This window comes from Artemia sp. Qi Xiang Cuo, chromosome 13 (assembly GCF_049724085.1).
Source record: "Artemia sp. Qi Xiang Cuo chromosome 13, ASM4972408v1, whole genome shotgun sequence".
Classification (NCBI taxonomy): domain Eukaryota; kingdom Metazoa; phylum Arthropoda; class Branchiopoda; order Anostraca; family Artemiidae; genus Artemia; species Artemia sp. Qi Xiang Cuo.
In genome coordinates, this window is record NC_142806.1 from 16206370 (window position 1) to 16228889 (window position 22520).

The 22520-nt window shown below is 35.7% G+C and overlaps 1 protein-coding gene and 1 long non-coding RNA gene across 2 annotated transcripts in view; both read left to right on the forward strand.

Annotated features, from left to right (window-relative positions):
* The window catches only part of LOC148945010 (uncharacterized), a 540330-nt gene that overhangs the window by 130653 nt on the left and 387157 nt on the right, over positions 1 to 22520 (forward strand). The gene's annotated exons all lie outside the window — the stretch shown is intronic.
* Positions 1 to 22520, forward strand: part of Prp6 (pre-mRNA processing factor 6) — an 89107-nt gene that overhangs the window by 59723 nt on the left and 6864 nt on the right. The window contains exons 10-15 of the mRNA XM_089099453.1: positions 1337 to 1515; positions 4061 to 4276; positions 6000 to 6163; positions 10867 to 11044; positions 16041 to 16242; positions 20140 to 20278. Of these exons, the coding sequence (XP_088955579.1) occupies positions 1337 to 1515; positions 4061 to 4276; positions 6000 to 6163; positions 10867 to 11044; positions 16041 to 16242; positions 20140 to 20278 (1078 nt within the window). The remainder of the gene's footprint in view (positions 1 to 1336; positions 1516 to 4060; positions 4277 to 5999; positions 6164 to 10866; positions 11045 to 16040; positions 16243 to 20139; positions 20279 to 22520) is intronic.

A 22520-nucleotide genomic window follows, 5' to 3' on the forward strand; every position in this document is an offset into this window, starting at 1 on the left:
TTTTAAATCTTCGACTCTGGTTCTCACTCTTAGGTTGCTAGTGGAGCCGCCAGACTCTTACGAAAGAAAAGTTCTTAAGTAGCCTGCGGATAGTAAAAACTCAAGGTATAAGGCTCTCAATAGCCTCATGCTTTCTCTAAAATATTCAAACAAGCTCAGTTTTCAGTGTTTTTTTTTTCTTTTTCAAATATAGGGAAATGTCTCGAGTCATATTATTTGAGTTAGTTTTGTAGATATGCGTTTCATAATCTGCAAGATATTAATTTTTGTTCGTTCTAAGTTTCGACGCCACTTTTTACTTCTAAAAGAAAAACTGTTCTTTTAAAATTAATAATTATTAAAGGGTGAAGTCCTTGTTCACAAGAGAATTTTGTTGGGCCGTCACCTTTAAAAAAGAAATTGGAGGACTAAAATCTCTTATGGAAACATTTTTCCCAGAGTCACTTCATTATATTGTGTCTGCCACATGCTTTTTCCCAGCATGCTTATCCCCTGTATGCTGCCGCGCTTCAAGATATGAAGATTTTTTGTCCGCTATGCAACTAAAAAAAAGTGAAAAATCACCAAAGCATCCAAATAGTTTCTCTCTTGGTGATTATCTTACGACTTCCCTCGTACCCGGGGTGGGGTGGGGGGGTCGGTCTGATAAGCTTTTTTGCCCGAACTTCTCAGATTTCAAATCCCGCACAAAATCAATTCGAATTGCTTTTCCTTTTTTTCTCATTTAGCGTGCTTTGATTTGGACAATAAATCAATCCTGGAATCCATCGTGATAAAGACTGAAAGGTGTGCACAAAACCTTAGAATATATTTTATATATTATATAAATTTTTTACATATTTAGAACATTTCTTACGTTTATTATTAAGAAAAAATGCAAATTTCATTTAACAATTAATTTATAAATTAAGATTTTTTTTTAATTTTATAAATTTTTCAAATTATAATTTTTTCCAAATTAGACATTATATTTCACATTATAAATTTTGCAAATTAGAATTTGGATTAAAGAAAGAAAAAACTCAATAAGATAAGCTAAACAAAACACCTGAAATGATTGCAGTAATGAACTCTTACGCACATCGATAGTTGCCATTACGAACTCTCAAGCCTTTTGAGGATTGTCATAGGGGTATTAAGCCCGTTGTTGATTTCCATGAGCTCTTGAGACCTTAGATGATTGCCGTTATAAAAACTTCAGTCCTTCGGCGATTTCTAATGCGAAATCCTAGACTCTTGCGAGATTTCCTTAACTAATTCATAAGCACTTTGATAATTACCATAAGGAAGTTAAGAATTTGAAAAACCCAAGTTATCGATCTAAACTTTTTTTCAGCAATTCAATCCTTGAAATCTAGTGGTGTTGAAATAAATCGGAATCTGTGGATAGAAGCAGCGATGGAAGCAGAAAGAGCAAAGTCTGTTCTCACTTGTCAGGCTATTATTCGGGCTGTCATTGGGTATGATGTCGAAGAAGAAGATAGAATGGAAACCTGGCTTCAAGACGCCGAATCGGTAAGAGGATCTGGCTTTCTCATAAATACTTAACATTTTGTTGTTAAATCTTTAAGTGGGTTTTGTGCATAATTTATTGATAATTGCTGGTTCGACCATTGAAAATTTTATATTTTGAGTACTAAGCTCTCTCTCTCTCTCTCTCTCTCTCTCTCTCTCTCTCTCTCTCTCTCTCTCTCTCTCTCTCTCTCTCTCTCTCTCTCTCCTTCTCTCTCTCTCTTTCTCTCTCTCTTTCTCTCTCTCTCTCTCTCTCTCTCTCTTTCTCTCTCTTTCTTTCTCTATCTCTCTCTATCTTTCTCTCTCTCTCTCTCTCTCTCTCTCTCTCTCTCTCTCTCTCTCTCTCTCTCTCTCTCTCTCTCTCTCTCTCTCTCTCTCTCTCTCTCTCTCTCTCTCTCTCTCTCTCTCTCTCTTTCTCTCTCACATTCTCTCTGTCTCCCCCTCGCTCGCAGCTCTGTCACTCTTCCCTCCCCCTTTCTTTCTCTCTTGTGTTATTTACAATAACACAAATTGTCATTATTAGCCCTTCCTAATATTCTTTTGCGTTTAATTCACATTCTTTTGCGTTTGGCTTTGGGAATAGAGTTGAATTTTCCAATTAATGTTGGGAAGGATTCATGTTATGTGTTAGGAGGGGACTTCATATTTTGTTATCTGGAGATGGGGGGCTAAAATGTTTGGTCCCACGCACCAAAACGTTTTTTGCACAAGAATGCCCTATGGGACTTAAAACTTATTCATAGTTAAGTAGCAAGGTAAATCAAAAGATTATGTTCTACCAGGCTATCAAAATAGTGTATCTCGGGAACAGCTTCGTGAATCAAATTGAAACATTCAGGGAATGTGGGTCAACTGTACCTTGTATTTAGACTTGGGAGAATTTGGTAGGGGGGTAATTTTTCTTTCTAAGTTAAATAATATATGTGCAATATCACAGGTGGAATCCAGTTTTTTTAATATAATTTTTCTGTCTAATTCATCTATCTGTTCTCCGCTATTGGCCCCTTATGTAAATCACAGGTTAGGTTAGGTGGGATGCGGTTGATTGCTTCCAGGTGGTGTTTTAAAGAAGGAGGAAGATGTTCAAAGTGTTTTTTGTCCAATCTGCCTAAACGTTTTTTTTTTTTACTATAAGCCCCTATAGGACTAGCATCTACCCTGGGCAAGTGTGTCTAATGTGTAGGGAACTGCTGGAGATCAGTTAGAAACTTCGAGTGTGTATCAGGGGAGGGGGTGGATTGTAAGGGAACTTCGAAGTTTACGTTGGGGGAGAGCAGAAAACATTTTCCACTACGAAATATTAATTTGCCCGGTTAAGGGGCAATCATTTTTCCCAAAGAGCTCAAAACTTATATCCGTAAGTTCTTGGTTAAAAATAAAACTTGAAAAAAATGTCTTTTGATTTTCCCGAACTCAAACATTTTTGTTCAGTCCAGACCAAAATGAGCTACTTGACTTCGAATGTTCTAGGTATTCTCAGATTAAATGACGACATTTTGAATTTGGGTGTCACGAATTTTCTAACACCCAAGAACGGGGCCATATATTTTGTGTCTCCACTCAGTTTGAAAATTTCCCTAATAGGTTCCTAAGCCAGGTGGAACTACTTACAAAAGAAAATTAAAACTAATTTAGCTGTATCAGTTCATGACATCCGAAAATGGGCACAAAATTTTGTTTTGTCTCTGATTGGTTTAGAACTTGCAGGGCATTTTACACTGGAGAATGTTGCTTCAACAAACTAAAGAGATTTAAAAAAAAAGTTTTCATGTTAAAGTTCTATTTATGCATTGATTTTTCGATATTCAATATGTTTGACTGAAGTAGAACCAAAAGGCAAGGTTTTGGCAAAGAACTGTTTTTTTAAAATAGTGAAGTTAAATGGAAATTCAAATTGCAATTTTTTAAGAATTTTTTTTTCTTCTTGTAATTTTGATTATTATCGTGATTTTCTTCTTTTCTGTAGTCGATGGCAAAAACCACGCTACTTGAGAAATATATCATTGTCTCTCGCCAGGTAGGTCTTTATATCCCAACAGAAAGAAAAGAAGATAACTTAAAGTACCTTTATTTGGTGGCTATGTTAGGTGAATAAATGGTTTTGACGCGTTTCAGAACGTCAAAAGTCGATTTCAACCATTTTTTTTGTCTTTATTCACTGGACCAAGGACTCTTCTTGACCCAATTTGCACTTGCTGTAAATTCAACCCAATCATAAAATGAGCTTTAAAATGTTTTCAGTGTTAAAATCCTTTTATGCCTATTTTTGTGTTATTTCTCATTTTCATTTTATATTATGTAATTCTTAATTCGTTCGGTCTTAACAATCATCTCCTCATATAATTGGCAGTGTGTGGAAGGGGGTGGCTTTTGGTTGTAGTGGCAAAGTCCTCATGGCCCGAGCCTAAAAGGGGTCAGCTTATAATCCATTAGTGCAGAAATTCACGTTACAGGTTTAGTAAACTGAGCACAACGTTTATTTTATTTTAGAATTTTGTTTGAATTCTTCTCTCATTGAAATCTTCCTCTAGTATGTGCTTTTTTTCAGTGTACAAATGATGGTGCTTTCGAATGTGCTAGAGCCGTTTATGCGCATGCCCTGTCTATATTTCCGAACAAGAAAGCAATATGGCTGAGGGCTGCATACTTTGAAAAAGATCATGGAACTCAGGAGTCGTTAGATACACTACTTCGAAAGGCTGTTCAGTTTTGTCCAAAAGAAGAGGTTCTTTGGCTTATGGGCGCCAAGTCTAAATGGATGGCAGTGAGTTTCTCTTTTATAATGTACATTTGTACGATGGGAGGGGGGGGGGGGTTGGAGCTGAAACTGTCCTTAGTATACTTGTTTTTGGCTTACAGGTTATAAAACTATTGTTTTCTATCGTTGTTGTTACTGTTGTTGCTGTATTGATAGAAGAACAAAGACTCTTCTTTACTTATGGGTTAACCTACTGGAAGCTGGTTCTTTGACTTCTTTTCTTTTCTTTTTTTATATAAGACTGCATCTTTTGGAGTCATTCCTGTGTTAATCCTTAGAAGTGGCAGTTGATAGAAAAGTGTACCACTGGAAACATAAGGGTTGAGAACCTTTCTCCGGATGTTTTCATCCCTCCCTCCCCCATGAATACCCAAAAAGGTCATACTCTAAACCTGTGTATCACTGTGCTATCACTTTTGCTAGTCACTGGTAAATAATCTTCCCAGTAAAGAGCGGACCAGAGCCTATTGTAACCAAAAGCTTAAAAACGTGTTTTAAAAAAACTGTCAAATAAAGAAGAATCGCAAATTGAGGTTGATTCAAGAATGGTAACTATTATTTCAATCAATCAATTTGAATTATCAGCTTGGTAGAAGGGATGAAAAGACTTGAGAGTCATGGCTAAATTAGAGTAAAGCCAAGACAGGTAGTCTCTGTGTGAGAGGTAAAGCTTGCTTAACTTTTTCAGAGTTCTATAAAAAAGATTAATTTCACTTCTTGATGATATTCTATCATCCATCCTAGGTCAGAACCAAAGTATAATCACCTATGGAACAAGTACTGACAAAACCTATCCTCTCCACACAAAAAAAGTGACCCTTTGTATACCTATGCGAACCTGGCAACTAAATTGTGTAGTTACGCAATTTATCCCAGTCACACGTCGCCTGAATCCCGCTCTAGCATAATTATTGGCCGTAGAAAAGTACTTTGGCTCGGAGCGATTAAGTAGTACAACATTTTGCGTCTAGAGGCGCTGAGGTACGCGGGGTCACTTTTGGAGAGTTTTGTCAGTACTTGTTCCGTAGGTGATTATACTTTGGTCAGAACTAAGATATATAGGCATAGAGTAAGGTTAATTCAAATAGTCAGTTCCGTGAGCCATTTGAAAATAACTGGAAACCCAAAAATGATTCAATGATGGCAAAAGTTTATTGCGAACACAAGTCTATGGGAATGTCAAAAATAACCAGAAACTTCACAAAAATAACCAGAAACTTCACAAAAATACCGAGAAACTTCACAAAAATAACCAGAAACTTCACAAAAATAGTGTGGAATTGAAGTTAGAGCTGCACCATCGGAATCATAATAGCCAAAAATACCAATTAGGAGAATTCCAATCCCTCATGTTGAGGTACAAGGAAAATCACCTTTTCACATGGGGTGCAGTGGTGTCTTTTTCTTCTTCTTTTTCCTTAGCCTAGTAAAGATCAGACCATAGCCTATTGGCTGTGGTATATAAGTTCTTTTACAAGAACAGAAATTATATGCTATAAAATACGTATTACTTACAGGAAATCAATTTACAGTTTTAAATCTCACAATATCTGGTGGGTTGCAATTCTCTTCGTGATAGATCTAACGATTATTGAACTTGTCTATTAATGCCTTGTTAAAGTTTTCTCAGAGTATTGGCATTTGTTAGTCAGAAATATTACATTTATCTTTGAAAGTTCGTCTGATCTGACATTGTTTTCTGATTATTTAACTGCCCGTTTTTCCTTAGGGAGACGTTCCAGCAGCAAGGAGCATATTGTCTCTTGCTTTTCAAGCAAACCCCAATTCTGAAGAGATTTGGTTAGCTGCTGTGAAGCTGGAATCAGAAAATTCAGAATATGAAAGAGCAAGGAGACTTTTGGCTAAAGCTCGATCTTCAGCACCGACACCAAGGTATGTTTCCCTACTTTTTAGTCTTTATTATCTGTACAAGTCCTTGGGTTACTTGTCTACGGGATTTTGCTGCATATGCGCAAACGTATGTTTTCACTTATTAAACACAACAATAAGCCCATCGAGTTTGTATCAGTCTAATTAACTTATACCAAATCAACCAATTTGATTCTTGGGATATTGTTCAGTATTTCAAAAACAACTTTATCAAAAGCTAATTCTGAGTAACTCTGCCTTTTATGACATATTTTATGACAATTTTGTGACATTCTATGACAATTATGATCTTCAGCACCGACACCAAAGTATGTTTTCCTGTTTTTTTAGTTCGTCTTATATGTTATCTGTAAAGTCTCTCCCAATACGATGTCAACCGTTTGTCGATATCGTATTCGAACGTCAAAAGCCTATTTTTGTAATCCACACCTTCCTTTGTGAAAATTATCTAATGCCTTCTTCCCCCAAGCCTAGGGTTTGTTCGGCTCATAATTAGTTCGATTTTCTATTTATTCATCATGTTCCAATACGGCCAAATTGTTAAGCCAATCTGCAAATACACTTTTATGAGCTCTTTAAAAAAGTTGATATCCTTAATCGACAGTAGGCCTACTGTCAGACTCGTAAAGCGGGATGATTGAGCTGGATGGTGACGGTGTGTAACAAGTAGGCCTACTGTCAGACTTGTAAAGAGAGATGATTGAGCTGGATGGTGACAGTGTGTGACAAGTAGGCCTACTGTCAGACTTGTAAAGAGAGATGATTGAGCTGGATGGTGACAGTGTGTGACAAGTAGGCCTACTGTCAGACTTGCAAAAAGGGATGATTGAGCTGGATGGTGACAGTGTGTGACAAGTAGGCCTACTGTCAGACTTGCAAATAGGGATGATTGAGCTGGATGGTGACAGTGTGTGACAAGTAGGCCTACTGTCAGACTTGTAAAGAGAGATGATTGAGCTGGATGGTGACAGTGTGTGACAAGTAGGCCTACTGTCAGACTTGCAAAAAGAGATGATTGAGCTGGATGGTGACAGTGTGTGACAAGTAGGCCTACTGTCAGACTTGCAAAAAGGAATGATTGAGCTGGATGGTGACAGTGTGTGACAAGTAGGCCTACTGTCAGACTTGTAAAGAGAGATGAGTGAGCTGGATGGTGACAGTGTGTGACAAGTAGGCCTACTGTCAGACTTGTAAAGAGAGATGATTGATCTGGATGGTGATGGTGTGTGACAAGTAGGCCTACTGTCAGACTTGCAAAAAGGAATGATTGAGCTGGATGGTGACAGTGTGTGACAAGTAGGCCTACTGTCAGACTTGTAAAGAGAGATGATTGAGCTGGATGGTGACAGTGTGTGACAAGTAGGCCTACTGTCAGACTTGTAAAGAGAGATGATTGAGCTGGATGGTGACGGTGTGTGACAAGTAGGCCTACTGTCCTACTTGTAAAGAGGGATGATTGAGCTGGATGGTGACAGTGTGTGACAAGTAGGCCTACTGTCAGACTTGTAAAGATGGATGATTGAGCTGGATGGTAACGAGCTCTTAGAATGAAGAATCACAACCAGCTTCACGCGCATGAGGATAGGACCTGGTCGAAATGTGTGCCCCAAGAAAAATTAGAGGAGAAATGTGTTCCCAAGGTTTTTCAATATTTTTGACAGCTTCATCCTTGAAGATGAAGTCGGGATGTTGACGCAGAACCCTCAATAGGGTGATTAATAGCTCCTTAGTCCTGGAAGTAGCGTATTTGGCCATCCAGGTACTGTTTCTTTTCCCTTTGTACCATTTTTTTCTTTGCACCATCCAGGTACTTTGGCCGAGGATACTTTTCTATATTCAGGAGATCCGATTGTAGAAACAGGAAAGGCTGAACAGGGTATGCTATTTTCGTAAAAATAAAGATTGAAAACTCGAAAATGCGCAAAAACATTAGGAAAGAGGAGACGTTTAGGTAAATTAAATAATTAGTTAATTTTGATGTCAATCTGACTGACTGATTAACTGACCTTGATTCAAACATTATCGAAATATAGATCTTCGCTTAAAGAGAAGGTGGTATAAAAACAATACATTGGAAAGATTTTTTCGAGCTTGGTGGTTGGTATCATAAAACTTAAACAAGTAATGTGATTTATTTTTATCGTTGACGTTATGAATAATAGTCGAAATCACGAATTAAAAAAATTGAGCAATACAGTTTCTATGGCTGTTTGTAATGATGGGCTTTTAAACTACTCCCTAAATATTGTCTCTCCGAATCTTATATATTTTTTCGGGGGGGGGGGGGGCGCTTATTTAAAGCAATAAAATCACATGATTTCTCTAGCCTTGGAAGAGAAAGCGACCTAATGTCTAATCCCTCGTTTTCTCGCTTGTCCTACGTTATGTCATGCTTAGCCAGTGTGGCCACAGAAATTATCTACTGGGGACTATATTTTAGAGGGGGCTCAACTTTAAAAGTATGTATTAAATCGACTAAGTATAGAAAACATATAAGAAATTAGGGTAAAACTCATAGTAAAGAAAAGGAAAAAAAATTGAATGTGAGAAGAGAAGAACGAGTTACAAGAAATGTTCAGCCCCTTGCAGATTTTGCTTTAGAAATCGTATTCTTCGAAGTAGTTCGAATCCTACTATTCGTAGTAGTTCGAATCCTATTCTAAGTAATAGAAATCTACTACTTCTTGTTGCGGCAAAATACTCAGTCTGGTTTAGATCAGGGAGGTACGGACGGAGGGGGGGAGGTGGCTTGGTACCTGTCCCCTCCTGAAATACAAAATTTTCTTGAATTTCTGGACACTTCTTATTCAAATTATCAAACTAGATTTGGTTTTTATTTCCCCTCCGGTATTTGTTTATTACCCCCCCCCTCGCAGGAAAAAGACAGTTACGTGCCTGATCAAATAATCACCAGGGTCAGGTTACGTATTCGATCTAATAGCTCTCAGAAAGACTCATCAACTGAATTAAAGGCTGATATTTGTTGTGAAAGTTGTTGTTCAACATATAGTTGAAGTTTTCGGTCAATTCTTAGAAATTCCTGGAATTCCAATTCTTAGAAATTCCAATTATTAGAAACTAAACATTGCCTTGGGGTTATGTGGGAGGCAGCAGTGGCTTGGTTTATATGTATGCATTTACTTGCCTCTATGTGTTTTTGAAGATTTAAACTATTATGCAACAATTTAAGTTAACAAACTTAATAATTTAAGTGGGTTTATTGAATTTTTAGTAATACATTTTATCATCCGAACTGTTTATAATTATAACTCATGCAATCTTGTTCTGCTTTTGTATGATCATATTTTATCGGGAATTTACTAATTGAAAGATGGCGCTGCCTGTGGAGAGAATATTTTCGCCCAAAACCTTAATAATTTGTATTAGTGTAAAATTAAAAATATGATAAATCTGTGTATAATGAAATGAAGGAATCCTGAAGAGCCAGTAATTGGGCATGGGGCGGCGATGATTATCGGCATTTCAGTTGCCGGGTTTCTTTTGATTTTATGGGGCCGGTACTCGACACTGTTTCTTGGTTAGGCCTGGGCATGTTTTAAATAACAACCAGATGTTAAATACAAAAACCAAATATTTTTCAACGGATATTAAGGAGCAACATCAAAACCTAAAACGAACGGAAATTTTTCCGTATATGAGGGGGACTGCCCCCTCCTCAACTCTTCGCTCGTTCCTCTAAAGTTTTATAGTACTTTGAAAAACTTCTAATTAAAATTCAACGGCCCCTTTACTTCGGCAGTTGTTCTTAAAGAATTTAACAAAAAATCTAACATTAGCAGAAACAGGGAGGAGTTGAGGAGGGGGAAGTGCCCCGCATATACGGAATACTTTTCGTTCGTTTTAGGTTTTGATGTTGCTCCTTAATTTCCGTTGAAAAATATTTGGTTTTTGTATTTAATATCTGGTTGTTATTTAAAACATGCCCAGGCCTAACCAAGAAACGGTGTCGAGTACCGGCCCCATAAAATCAAAAGAAATCCGGCAACTGAAATGTCGATAATCATCGCCACCCCATGCCCAATCACTGTGCCTAAAATAGATTGGTTTCTCCAGACTTATAACGCAAAAAAAATATTTTAACTAAATGATAACTTTGGTAAAAGAAGATAAAAAAGTTAGGTTTGTAGGCAAGGCCGTATCCAGGGGAGGGGGTTTGAACTTCTGAAATTCTGATTTTATTGAGGCCCTGACCCTGTTTTCCGAAGCAGAGATCAATCCACTGTGCTACCGTAGAGAGACATTCATGGATATATGCGTGCTAAATTTAAAAATAGAATGAGTTAGGACTGAATTTTAACGTCGATAAAATGGTTTCAGTTAACCTCTAAGTTATATAATCCAGATAAAAGTGTCACTAGACAAAATTTTGTAGCAGGGAAGGGGTAATAAATTTTACCTACGGTTATAATCATTTCTAACAATTTCATCCCCTTTCAAGATGAATATTTTGATAAACATTTGTAAAACCACCAAAATAACGGTAAAATTCTCAAGTTGTAGTAAATTTGCGGTGTTATACACATTTGGGGTGGGGGATTCTCCCCTCCCTCTGTGAATGATGCCTCTTATTGTTGTGTATAGTAGTTTCTTTATGGTTGTTTCTAACGTCCTGAGTCTAGCAACTCCCATCCGCGCCAGGGTATTCCTCCAGACTCACACAACACTTTCAACCGTTATTTTTTTAGAGTTGTCATGAAATCAGCCAAATTAGAATGGTCTTTGGGAGAGTTAAAGACAGCGTTGTCTTTCTTGGAAGAAGGCCTTCATAAATATCCCAATTTTCCAAAGCTTTACATGATGAAGGGACAGATTGAAACAGTTCTTGAGCAATATTTGGTGGCCAAAGAAACATTTAATCAAGGGGTATGTATAATCCACAATTGTGGCAGGCTCGTTACATACCGAAAAATGCTAAAATTATCAGAAATTAAAAGTTAATTTTAACATTTTTCTGAAAAATCTTATACTATCGTAAGATCAAATTATTATAATATATTATAATTATATTACATTATAGCAACCAAATAGCGATATTTTAAGCGATTTCTGTGCCTCTTTTCTTCATGCATGGCAAGCAGAACGTTATCGATTTGGTTTTAAGGGGAAATCACTGAAGATACTGACTGTTAATTTGACATGAATCCTGACGATTATGATACGTCTCACAGTTGGTTGTGCTTAATTTTTCTATTACTTTTTAATTTATCTCAAAATCGATGAATTTTTTTTTCATTATTAGTAGAACACCTGTTCCACTGCATTGATTGTGTTGAAAGCTACACTTAGAAAATATATACATTTTATTTAGTTATTGGGATTGGAGACAAAGAATAAAAAACAACACGTTTTTTCCACTGAAACTAAAGAGCAGCATTAAAAATTAAAAGGTTCAGAAATTATTCCGTATATTAGAGGGGATGCACCTTCCTCCCACCCTCACCCTTTGCGCTAGGGTCTTAAAATTTCTTTAAAAATACTTCTTATTCAGATTCAACGGCCCTTGTGTTTCAGGGGTCGTTCTTAAAGGATTGGGACAAAAAGTCAAACTTTAGTGTTCTTTGACTCTTAGTCAAAATTGGTTTATAAACTTATAGGAATGGTATTTTCAAAAACTAGAAGGAATAGAACAGAGACTGAAAGTCTAAAATTAAAGTAAAACAGTTTCTCTAAAAATTTAGATAGGTACAGACATGACATCTATGCATTTGTCTAAGCCCTAGAAATAAGGAAATGGATGGGGATAGGAGTTAGATAGCACCTTCCTTGGGGTATATTTTATGCGCTGATTTCATTCATAAATGTTGGCTTCAACTAACTCAGCTACTTTCCGGAATAGCAAGAAGCACCTAAAATAGAATTCAAATTAGTTAATGAGGATTAACTAATTAGTTAATGATTAGTAATGCGGATTAGTGTGATATTATTTTGTCTGATGTTAAATGTGATGTTATTTAGATCTTTTGTCTTAGTTCAGATGTTGAGAAAAGGCTAAATATATTTTTTCCTTTTTTTTCTAATTTTTTTTTGTTTGAATTCTGTTTTTTTCTTCTTTTCGTCTACATGTAAATGTTTTTCTTATTTAAACGTATATTGTCTTTTTAATTCTTCGTCTCTGCTGAAAATGATTACTGTTAATGGGGTAGAAATGGATTTCTTTTTTAACTATTTTATATAACAAATGCAGTATTTGGTCATAAAATGACCCATAAGCTAGCACGGTATTGACATGATGGTAAAACAGCGAACCTTATTGATTATGCAGTTGGAAACCGAAGACTGGCAGGATCAATAGAAGATACTAGGATACATAGGGTGCTGATATGGATGTTAAAAGTAATCATCACCATCTAGTATTGTCTAGGGTTAATTTGAAGATGAAATTTAGGAAGGGTAACTACCTTCCGGGAAGCTGTGACGCTGGTAGACTCCAGGATGAGAATTTTAAGAGAAACTTCCCAGGAGCAGTTGAATATTAAACTAGAGAGTTAAAAAATTAACAATGTACAGATACAGATATTTTATTTATGAAATATACATAATGCTACAAAATGGACCTGCGCACATGCCTGGTGGCATTATTGAACGCATTAAAAATTACAACAAATTATTAAACTCCGTTAACAAATTAAATGAAAAAAAAAAAAACAAACAAGCCTCTTGGACAACTGCCCAAATACAAACAAGGTAAGTAAGACCAAATTCAACCATCAGAGATAAACTTCCCCACCATTCTGCGAAACTGCTGGTAATCAGCGCACTCTCTAATATTAAGAGAAATAGAATTCCACACCTTTGGGCCAATATGCCTCAAACTAAATCCTGCTCTAGTTATTCGCCTAAAGTCCTGCGAGAAATTTAACCTGAGTGATGTTGGATATGGATGATGCTGTGAGTTAAGAGGGAAAATTTCATGGAAATCTGATGCTAACTGACGAAAAATGTAATTGTGACATATCTGGGATATTGCACCGAAATGAAGTTGATGTAAAGAAAAAATTCCAGCTGATTCAAAAATATGAGCAACAGAAGACCTATTATCAATCTGAAAAAGTATCCTTATCGCTTTATTTTGTAAAATTTGAAGGGGTTTATAAACCGAAGGAAAAGTTGAAGCCCACACAGAAACACAATATAGAATAAAAGGGTGGACCAGAGAAAAGTAAATTGATATAAGTATATTAACCGGAGAAACATGGCGGAGATGGCACCTAATCCCAACATTCCTAGAAACTTTTAACGATAGAGTTTTAACATGTTCATGGAACGACAAATTTTCATCTATAATTATCCCAAGATATTTAAACTGTTGTACCCGTTTCAATTCCACATTATTTAAATACAGAGAAAAAGTATCAGGAAGACGGATGGAATAATTTTAGGTAAAATTATTTGTGAAGTTGTTGATGGTGCCTTAGGGAATAAAGTTAGGAATATTAGTGAAAATGCTTAATGTTTATGCTTAATGAGAGGAGGAGGGGCTTAATGAGAAAATGCTTAATGAGAGGAGGAGGGGCTTAATGAGAAAATGCTTAATGAGAGGAGGAGGGGCTTGTATAAGAACTATCTGAGTGATAGATCATATGAAAATAAGAGGGATGTAAAGAAAGTAGAGAAAGCATTAAAATATAAACTAAGGAGGTGTGAATTGGAGACCATGGATAAAATCGTCCTAGATCTGGAAGATGTACCTAGACGACATAATAATAAAATATTGTACTGGCATGTTAATAAATTGAAAGGAAATAGTCAATCTATCGTGGGGCTTGAGAATGTGGGGTCAATTTTGAGGTTTGAGAATGTGCTAAACCGGGATAGAGTTACAGGACTAGGGCCCCAGGTGCTGATTGTGCGGTAAATGAGTTTCTTAAATATGGTGGTTATGAGATTATAAATAAGTTACCTAAGATTATGAATATGATTTTTTACAAAGGCGAAGTACCTAGCGATTTTAGAAAAACTCTAATTCAACATCTTCATAAGAAAGGTGATAAGAGTGAGTGTGATAATTCCAGAGGTATTAGTATGGTTTCTGTTGGTAGAAAATTACTGAGTATGATGATACTTTTTAGACTTAGAGATGCTGTAGACAAAGTTTTAAGAGACGAATAGGGCGGTTCTAGGATGTGTCGTAGGTGGTAGAGGATATGTCGACTAAATTTTTACTTTTAGGTTAATAATTGAGATGTGTCTGAGTCATAAAATACCTTTAGTCCTCAGTTTTATAGGTTATGAGCAAGCGTTTGATTCAGCTGATGGAAGAGCTTTAGTGAAAGTCTTATCCTTGTTTGGTATACCAGACAAATACATTAAGGTGTTGAGCGCTATGTACGAGAATAAACTGCTTAAGGTTAAGCGTTTAAGGTAGGAAATGGGGTTAGTAGCTGGTTTCGTATTAACTCAGGAGCTAAGCGGGGTTATGTTCTATCCCCAATTATATGGATCATTTTGAAAAATAAAAGTTCAAATAGGGATAAAATCCTTTTAATAGACAGTGTTTCACAAACAGTTTTACTACTGATGACGGTCACTGCATATGTGACCGAAATATCTGGTATTTTTTGTGAATTTCTATCACTGTTTGGGAAACACTGTCTATTAAAAGAATTTTATCCCTATTTGAACTTTTATTTATCGTCATGGAAAGGCAGTGTGGTCTCTGAAATTATCTATGGATCATTTCGATGGACTTTGTCATAAGGAGCACAGGAAAGGTAATGGAAGAACACGGAATCAAATGAGGAAGTAAAACTTTCCTGGGCTTAGATTATGCTCATAATTTAAGCATCCTAGATGAAACTATAAGCAAAATGAATAATAATTTTTAGAGATTTTGTGAATTCAGGTTGCAAGAGTAGGGGTGAAAATTAATGTTAAGAAGACTAAGTCGCTAAGGCTAGGAATAAGTGAAGATGAAAAGGTGACGTGGAGTAATGAGAAGATCGATCACGTCGACAGCTTCGCTTATCTTGGTAGTATTAATAGTAAAGACGGTGGGTGCAGTGAAGATGTTAAAAGTTGAATAGCCAAGGCCCAGGGTGTTACATCACAATTGAAAAAAGTTTGGAAGAATAGGAAGGTAAGTCTGCGAACAAAGAATAGAATATTGGAAGCTAAATTGATGACAGTGGTCAAGTATTGTTCTGAAGCATGAGTGCTCTGAAAAAACTGAGGAATATTTGCTCGATTTTTTCCAGAGAAATCGCCTACGGATGGTTTTGGGTACCTAACTGACTGACCGTATTTCAAAGAGCAGTCTGTACGAAAAGTGGGGTTCAATCCCGCTTTCTGTGGCAATAATGAGAGAAAGGTTATGATGGCTGGGGCACGTTCTGTGGATGAAGGATGACAAATTGTCAAAAATAGTCCTTCTCGACCAACCGTTAAGGGCTATAAGAAAAGCAGGTCGTCCTCGGTTGGGGTGGGAGGATGTCGTAAGGAAAGATTTAAAGAAAATAGGAACTTCCTGAGAGGCTGTAAAGAGGGAAGCTTTGACTAGATTGGGATGGACAAGGAGCGTGCGTAGCTGTGTTGGCCTCAGGCGACTTAGTGCTGCGGTGAGTTGTTATTGGTAGTAGTAGTAATGGAAGCACAATGTTCTCGTCTCTCTTTGCAGTCAATTGATGTATTTTCTGCTCTTTTGTTTATTTTCTTCGTTATTCTTTTTAATATATACATTCACCATGCTAATGGAGGTAGAGGTGCTCAGACCCCTCTTCAAAATGGGATTTCCGGAATTCACTATTTAAATTATTAATTTACTGATTAATTTACTTACAATAATTAACCCATCTAAAAATTCCTAATTTAATCTGAACTTACTGAGTTCACTAATTAAATTTACGCTTTTATTTATTTGCAGACGAAGAAAAACCCACATTCTGTTCCTCTATGGATTTTATTCTCGCGCCTTGAAGAGAGACTTGGAAGTTTGATTAAGGCCAGATGTGTGCTAGAAAAGGGTCGGCTCAAGAATCCACAGTCGCCAGATTTGTGGCTTGAAGCTGTAAGAATTGAAAATCGATCTGGAAATAAAGATATGGCAACAAAGCTTATGTCAAAAGGTGAATTTAAATCGGATTCAAAATTAATCTTAATCAAGTTTAGAATTGTTATTATTAGTAATTGCAACTGCAGTGGAGGACTTTTAACTATTTTTTCACTGTAAACTTAAATACTTGATTCATGACAATAAAAACTATACGTGGTTTGTTATTTGAATGTCATTTGATGATGATCATGGCATTTGAATGTCACCTGAATCTCATCTAGCCCTTTGATATTGATATCAAGTCATTTGAATGTCTTTTGATGATATCTCATTCCAATCTCATCTAGCCGTTTAATGATAATGTTATTTCATTTGACGATGATATCATTTGATTTTTATTTACCCATTTGATTATATTGCCATGGTATTTGACAGTGATTCAAATGTATTTGATGATCGTATCATCTCAGTCTCATCGAGCCGTTTAGTGGTGATGTTATGTCATTTGACGATGATGTCATTTGAATATTTTCTAGCCATTTGATCATATGCCTTTTTCTAGTCATTTGACGTTGATATCGTTTGAATATTATATTGCCAATTGATGATATTGTCATAGTATTTGGATGTCATTTGATGAATGGTGTCATTTAATTGTCATTCAGTCATTCATGATGGTGTCATTTTATTTGTTTGGGATGTCTCATGAATGTCATCTAGCCATTTGATGATGATGATAGCAGTTGAACCTCCTTCTCACAGCAGTGACTTGAGGATCATGGAGTCTGCAAAAAAATCTTTCATAACCCATTTGTCAAGGTGTTTTTAGCCTTTGAAAATTCTCTCGTCTTTCTTTAATAGTAAACTAATTTACTGAAACTAGTTTTCAGGTACTGAAACAGTTTACTTTACTATTTGAGCAGTAATAAAACCTCAGTTTGATTTTCAGCATTAAGTCTGTTTCATTTATTTTGAAACACCCCCTCCTACAAAGGGACTTGCTAAAAATGTAATAAAATTTTCTAGCTAGATTATAATAATGTCATCCTTATGTCGTTTTATATAGTTGAATTATCACATCTTGGACGCGATCATATTCCAGGCAAATGAATTTAACGTTTTGGGTATTTTATGTTTCAGTTTTAAGTTACGTGAAATTATTTCATATGTTTTTTGTTTATTTATTGTTGTTTTTTTTACTCTCAAAATTTGTCAATATTTTTGTTTATGAATGTTTCGAATTCGGCCCATAAGAGTATATGAGTCGGTTAAATGGTTCAAAACAATTTTTTTTAAAAGGGGAAAACATGGATTTAACTATATGCTAACATAAATGTAAAAGACAAACATTTTTTGGTGGCTTTATATTCCTTATGGGGGAGGGGGCTCATGATCAGGCTTATGTAGCGGCATATGCCTGGTAAATCTTCAGATCTATTAAGCTCGAACTCTGAAACGTAAAGGCTTACTTGACTCGAAGTTGCTTACAAGAATGCAGAAGACTGGAATTCAGTAGCGTTAGTTTTATTTCGAATTTGTCTTTAACAAAATAGTATTTGAAATAGTATAATATTGAGTAAGAACAATAGTAAGTTTTATAGTAAAACGAAGTAGTGTAAAAATAAACGTATAGTATATGTACAGTGTGATATGAGTAAAAATATAATACGAGTAAAAGTGACATGAGTAATAGTACCAATATAGTGTCACGAATGGAAACAAAGAGTAAAATAAAGAAACTAAAGAAAGAAGGAAACGTAAACAGTAATATATCTGAACGTAACCAGACAAGAGCAAAATGGCAATAACAACCTTCCCATAATTACGTCACCGTCTTGTAAGAATTTCGTACTAGTAGAGAGTTATTATTAATCATGGTAATATATCTATATTTAGGATATAACCCAATGGGAGTTGCCAACTGCTTTGTTATGTGTTTATTTTGTGTTGCTTGTGAACACATAATAAAACACAGCGGAACCTCCGTGACAGAGTGTTAATATCTTACTTTTTTCAACTTAATAAAATTGATACGAAGAATTACGAAGATTGCTCTGCGGTCAATGAAATTTGGGGAGAAAATCATTTCGTCTGTGTAATTCGCACATTGCAAATGAAGAAGAAGATGCAGAAATAATGACAATGAAAAACTAAAAAGTAATTTCCAAGGTAAGCCTGACATAGGTTTTCCCCATACTTTCCATTTGATAAAATAAACTCGCTTTTCAGGGTATCTTGACGTTTTCACAGTACATCCCAAGCCGTAAAATGATAATTGTGAACAATAAGGAAGTCTAAATTTCTTAAAAATTGACCACACGAGTTAGACACCCGTCTCCCATAGAGACTCTTACCGTTGAAGGTGGCGTATGTTTTTTCCTTCCAGATCTCTTAACTCCTTCTATTCTCTCCGGGCTGTAAATTATAACATTTATAATGAAACTACTGATAATTGCATTTTAGAATGTAATGTCTTGCCAGGGGCAAAAGGCTGCTGTAAAAAAAGAACAAAAATTGCTAAAGGTTCATTCACAATGAGATTTGACTAAGACTTCAATAAACTAGCGCTAAAGTGAGCCAATAAGAATTTTTTAGCCAGTCAGGGAATTGTACGACAAATCTTAATTGGTTCAAATTAGTGCCAGCTAAATCTTGGTATCAGTAAAATTACATCGTGAATGGGGTCTTAAAGTGCCTGTAAGAGGCACTTTAGAGACACTTCTCCTTCCAAGGAAATCCCGGTAGACCACATCTTTATAAAAAAAAAAATTCAACTGGGGATTATCAGTTTGATATTGAAGTGCATGGAAGCAAAACAGTTCAACAACGCATCTAGAGACGCTCCATTGTAGAACAGAGGGAAAAAATAAAGTGAAATAAAATGAGGGCCGAATAGCTGGGACTTGAAAGCTCATAGCCCTAACAGAAAAAAATGAAAACAATACAAACTCCAAAGGAATAAAACGAATGACGAAGATGTAAACCTAAAATATCAAAAGAAAAAGAATTTAATCAATAAAGAGAAATAAAAAGAAGTGACAGGTCAAAAAATTTAATATACAATACAGTTACTTCTGTGCATAGAAATGTGTTTTTCTTAAACAAACAAATTAACAACAAATCTGAAGTTTATAAACTTATATAAGTAAAACCCCCACTAAAATCACTCATTACCAGCCATCCTTGCCCGAATCCCTTCCCCCTCACTAACAAAAGAGAAAAAAATATATAAATGAAATTAAATTAACTAAATTTTTGTTAAATATTCCCGACCTAGCTGGATGCCGAAGACACAAAACCATTCATCTACTCTATCTCCTAAAAAAAAAACACGGAAAAAAGAAAAAAAAATCGTAACCACTCGAAATACAATTCGCCCAACAGGGGTTAAAATCCATACGTCGAAAAAGCATGTCCTTTCAGTTCACTACGAAATCTACTTAGCTCATCAACTGAAGAAACAGCCTGAGAAAGTAGCACACCAGAGGACCAACATGTCTTATAGAGAAAAAGGATTGCTTTGTAATAACCCATGGTTGCCGAACTGTCTGTGAGCCTTTAGTCGGGTAATGATGGAAATTACCACGTGCAAACATTTCACTAAGACACTCTAGTAATAATGCGCGTATATTTTAAACATAAAAAAAGCATTATAAAAACGGAACCTGGCTAGCTATCGGTATGTCTATGTCGAACAAACATTATCGCTGTTATCTCCAGTTAGAACATGTAGTGTATTATTTTGTAGATTTCTAAGGGGACGAAGGTATGCTAGAAACGCACTTGACCACGCATTACAACTATATAGAAGATATGGATATTTTGGAATTTACTAAAATAAAGTAAGATATGGTTACGCTTTAACCTGAAAATCAAGAATTTTTGGCTTATAACCATTTAAAGCCTTTTAAGCACATTCTAAGTTCTTAATGCAAACTCCCAAAAAATTAATCCTTTTTTTTTATTGAAGCTATGCAAGAATGTCCTACTGCAGGAGTCCTTTGGGCTGAGAATATATTTATGGCCCCACGACCTCAAAGAAAAACTGCCAGTGTTGATGCTATCAAGAAATGTGAACATGATCCACACGTTCTTCTTGCCGTTTCCAAGTAAGTTTTTTTGGGTCTCCAGTTCTCTTGCTATCCACTCCTGTATAGGCCAAATATTTGCTCTTTTTTACACTCTTTTTCTTCTAAGTAGAACAAGTCTAGTCAGTATACATTATATATATATATATATATATATATATATATATATATATATATATATATATATATATATATATATATATATATATATATATATATATATATATATATATATATATATATATATATATATATATATATATATATATATATGGGGGGGATGGGGATAATGGAAAATTATTTTTTATCAAAGTAGACGTAGCAATCGTCAAATCAAAATTTTCTATTTACATTTTGTGACTGACAAGTATTTTCACAATTGTATCTGCTACCATTACTAATATCTAACTGCAGCACCAAGACGTCTGATTCCAACAGGGCTACGTACGGTCATTCTCCAGCCTATTCTATTTAAACAAGTTCCGAATCCTTACTTACGACCACTTTCCGAGAACGATCTGCTAATCTGCTAATCGTTCCGAGAACGACCTGCTTTTCCTTTGGCCCTAGACGGTTTGTCAGAAAGGCCGATCTTTGGCAATCTGTCATCCGCAGAACGTGACCTAGCTATTTCAGCCTTTCTCTCATTATAGTTCTAGAAAGCGGGATTGAATCACATTTTTCATATAGCTTACTGTTTGAAATACGGTCAGTTAGACAGGTACCCAAAAGGATCCGTGGATAACTTCTCTGGAATACATCAAACAAATCCTTGTCTGTCTTTTGGGGCACCCACGCTTCAGAACTATACTTGACCACTGTCGTCACTGTAGCTTCCAATACTCTAACCTTGGTTCCCAGACTTATCTTCCTATTCTTCAAAACCTTTTTTAACTGTGAGAAACCACCCCTAAACCTAGGCTATTGTACTTTTTGCACCTTCGCTTCATCCACCTTCTTTACTAATAATTCGACCTTGGTAAGTGAAGCTGTCCACTTGATCGATGTTCTCGCTACCCAACACCACCTCTTCGTCTTCATTGATTCCCAGTCTAAGCGAGTTATTCTTCTTAACATTAAATTTTAAAACCTATTCTTGCACTTAGAAATCTCAAAACCTGATAGGATCTTTTTTAAAGCTCTTCTATCTGCTGAATCAAACGCTTACTCATAATCTATAAAACAATGGAATAAAGGGGTCTGATGACTCAGGCACCTAAAGAGTGATCAAAATGTAGTCGGCGCATCCTCTCCCCTACCTAAAACCCCGCTGTCCTTCTCTTAAAAATTTATCTACACCATCTCTAAGTCTAAAAAGCATCATCATATTAAGCAATTTGCTTCTAATAGAAACCAAGCTCATGCCACTATAAGCAACCCACTCACTCTCATCACTTTTCTTATAGAGGGGGTCTGATTAAAGTGTTCCTAGAATTGCTAGGTACATCCCTTTTTTCAAAACAATATTCATAAAGTTCAATAATTTGTCTCTAACTTCATAACCACCAAATTTAAGAAAATCATTTACCAGGATTATAAGTTTCAGAATGTCTTATTCTTTATGTTTTAATCATTCTTTTTTTTTTTTTTTTTTTTTTTTTTTTTTTTTTTTTTTTTTTTTTTTTGTCATAAAAATGGGAAAATTCTTGATGAGGGACCTTTCACTATCTTAGGAATAGTGAGTTAGGAGAATAAAATTTTCAGAAAATAATCCGGGTTCAAAATTATATTTCAGAAGAGGATGTTTAAGCTTCTATCTCTGTTCCTTTCCTGTTTTTAAGGTTTTGAAGATTATATAAAAGGAAACTCTATCTGGTCTTAAACTTGGCCTTTATTTTGGTTTGACTTTGACTCCAGTTTCAAATCATCCGAGGTTGACCTTTCTTTGAATTCAAATGTTAAAAACTCATTTTCAACTAAGTCCTGCCATATTTGAATGTTCTTTTTAATTTGAGAAATACGTTTACAAGTTCTTTAAACCGTCTTTGTCAGGATTTGCGGCTCCGGTTTGAGGCTCAGGTTTTGTCAGGTTTTGAGGTTTTTGGCAGAAGTTTTGAGGCTCCGATCACTGCCCTTGGGAGTCAGGTCCTCCATATCTATTACAGTAACTTATTTTTACAGTGCAAGTTTGTCCCTAATGATCAGAGGCCATTGCCCTTTAGAGGAGAAAGAGATAGAGGTGGTTACTTCAAAACACCTATCCGGGGCATAATGTAGGTTCTTGATCTATTCCTGTAATTTTTATCCACCTAGCTAAACTGCT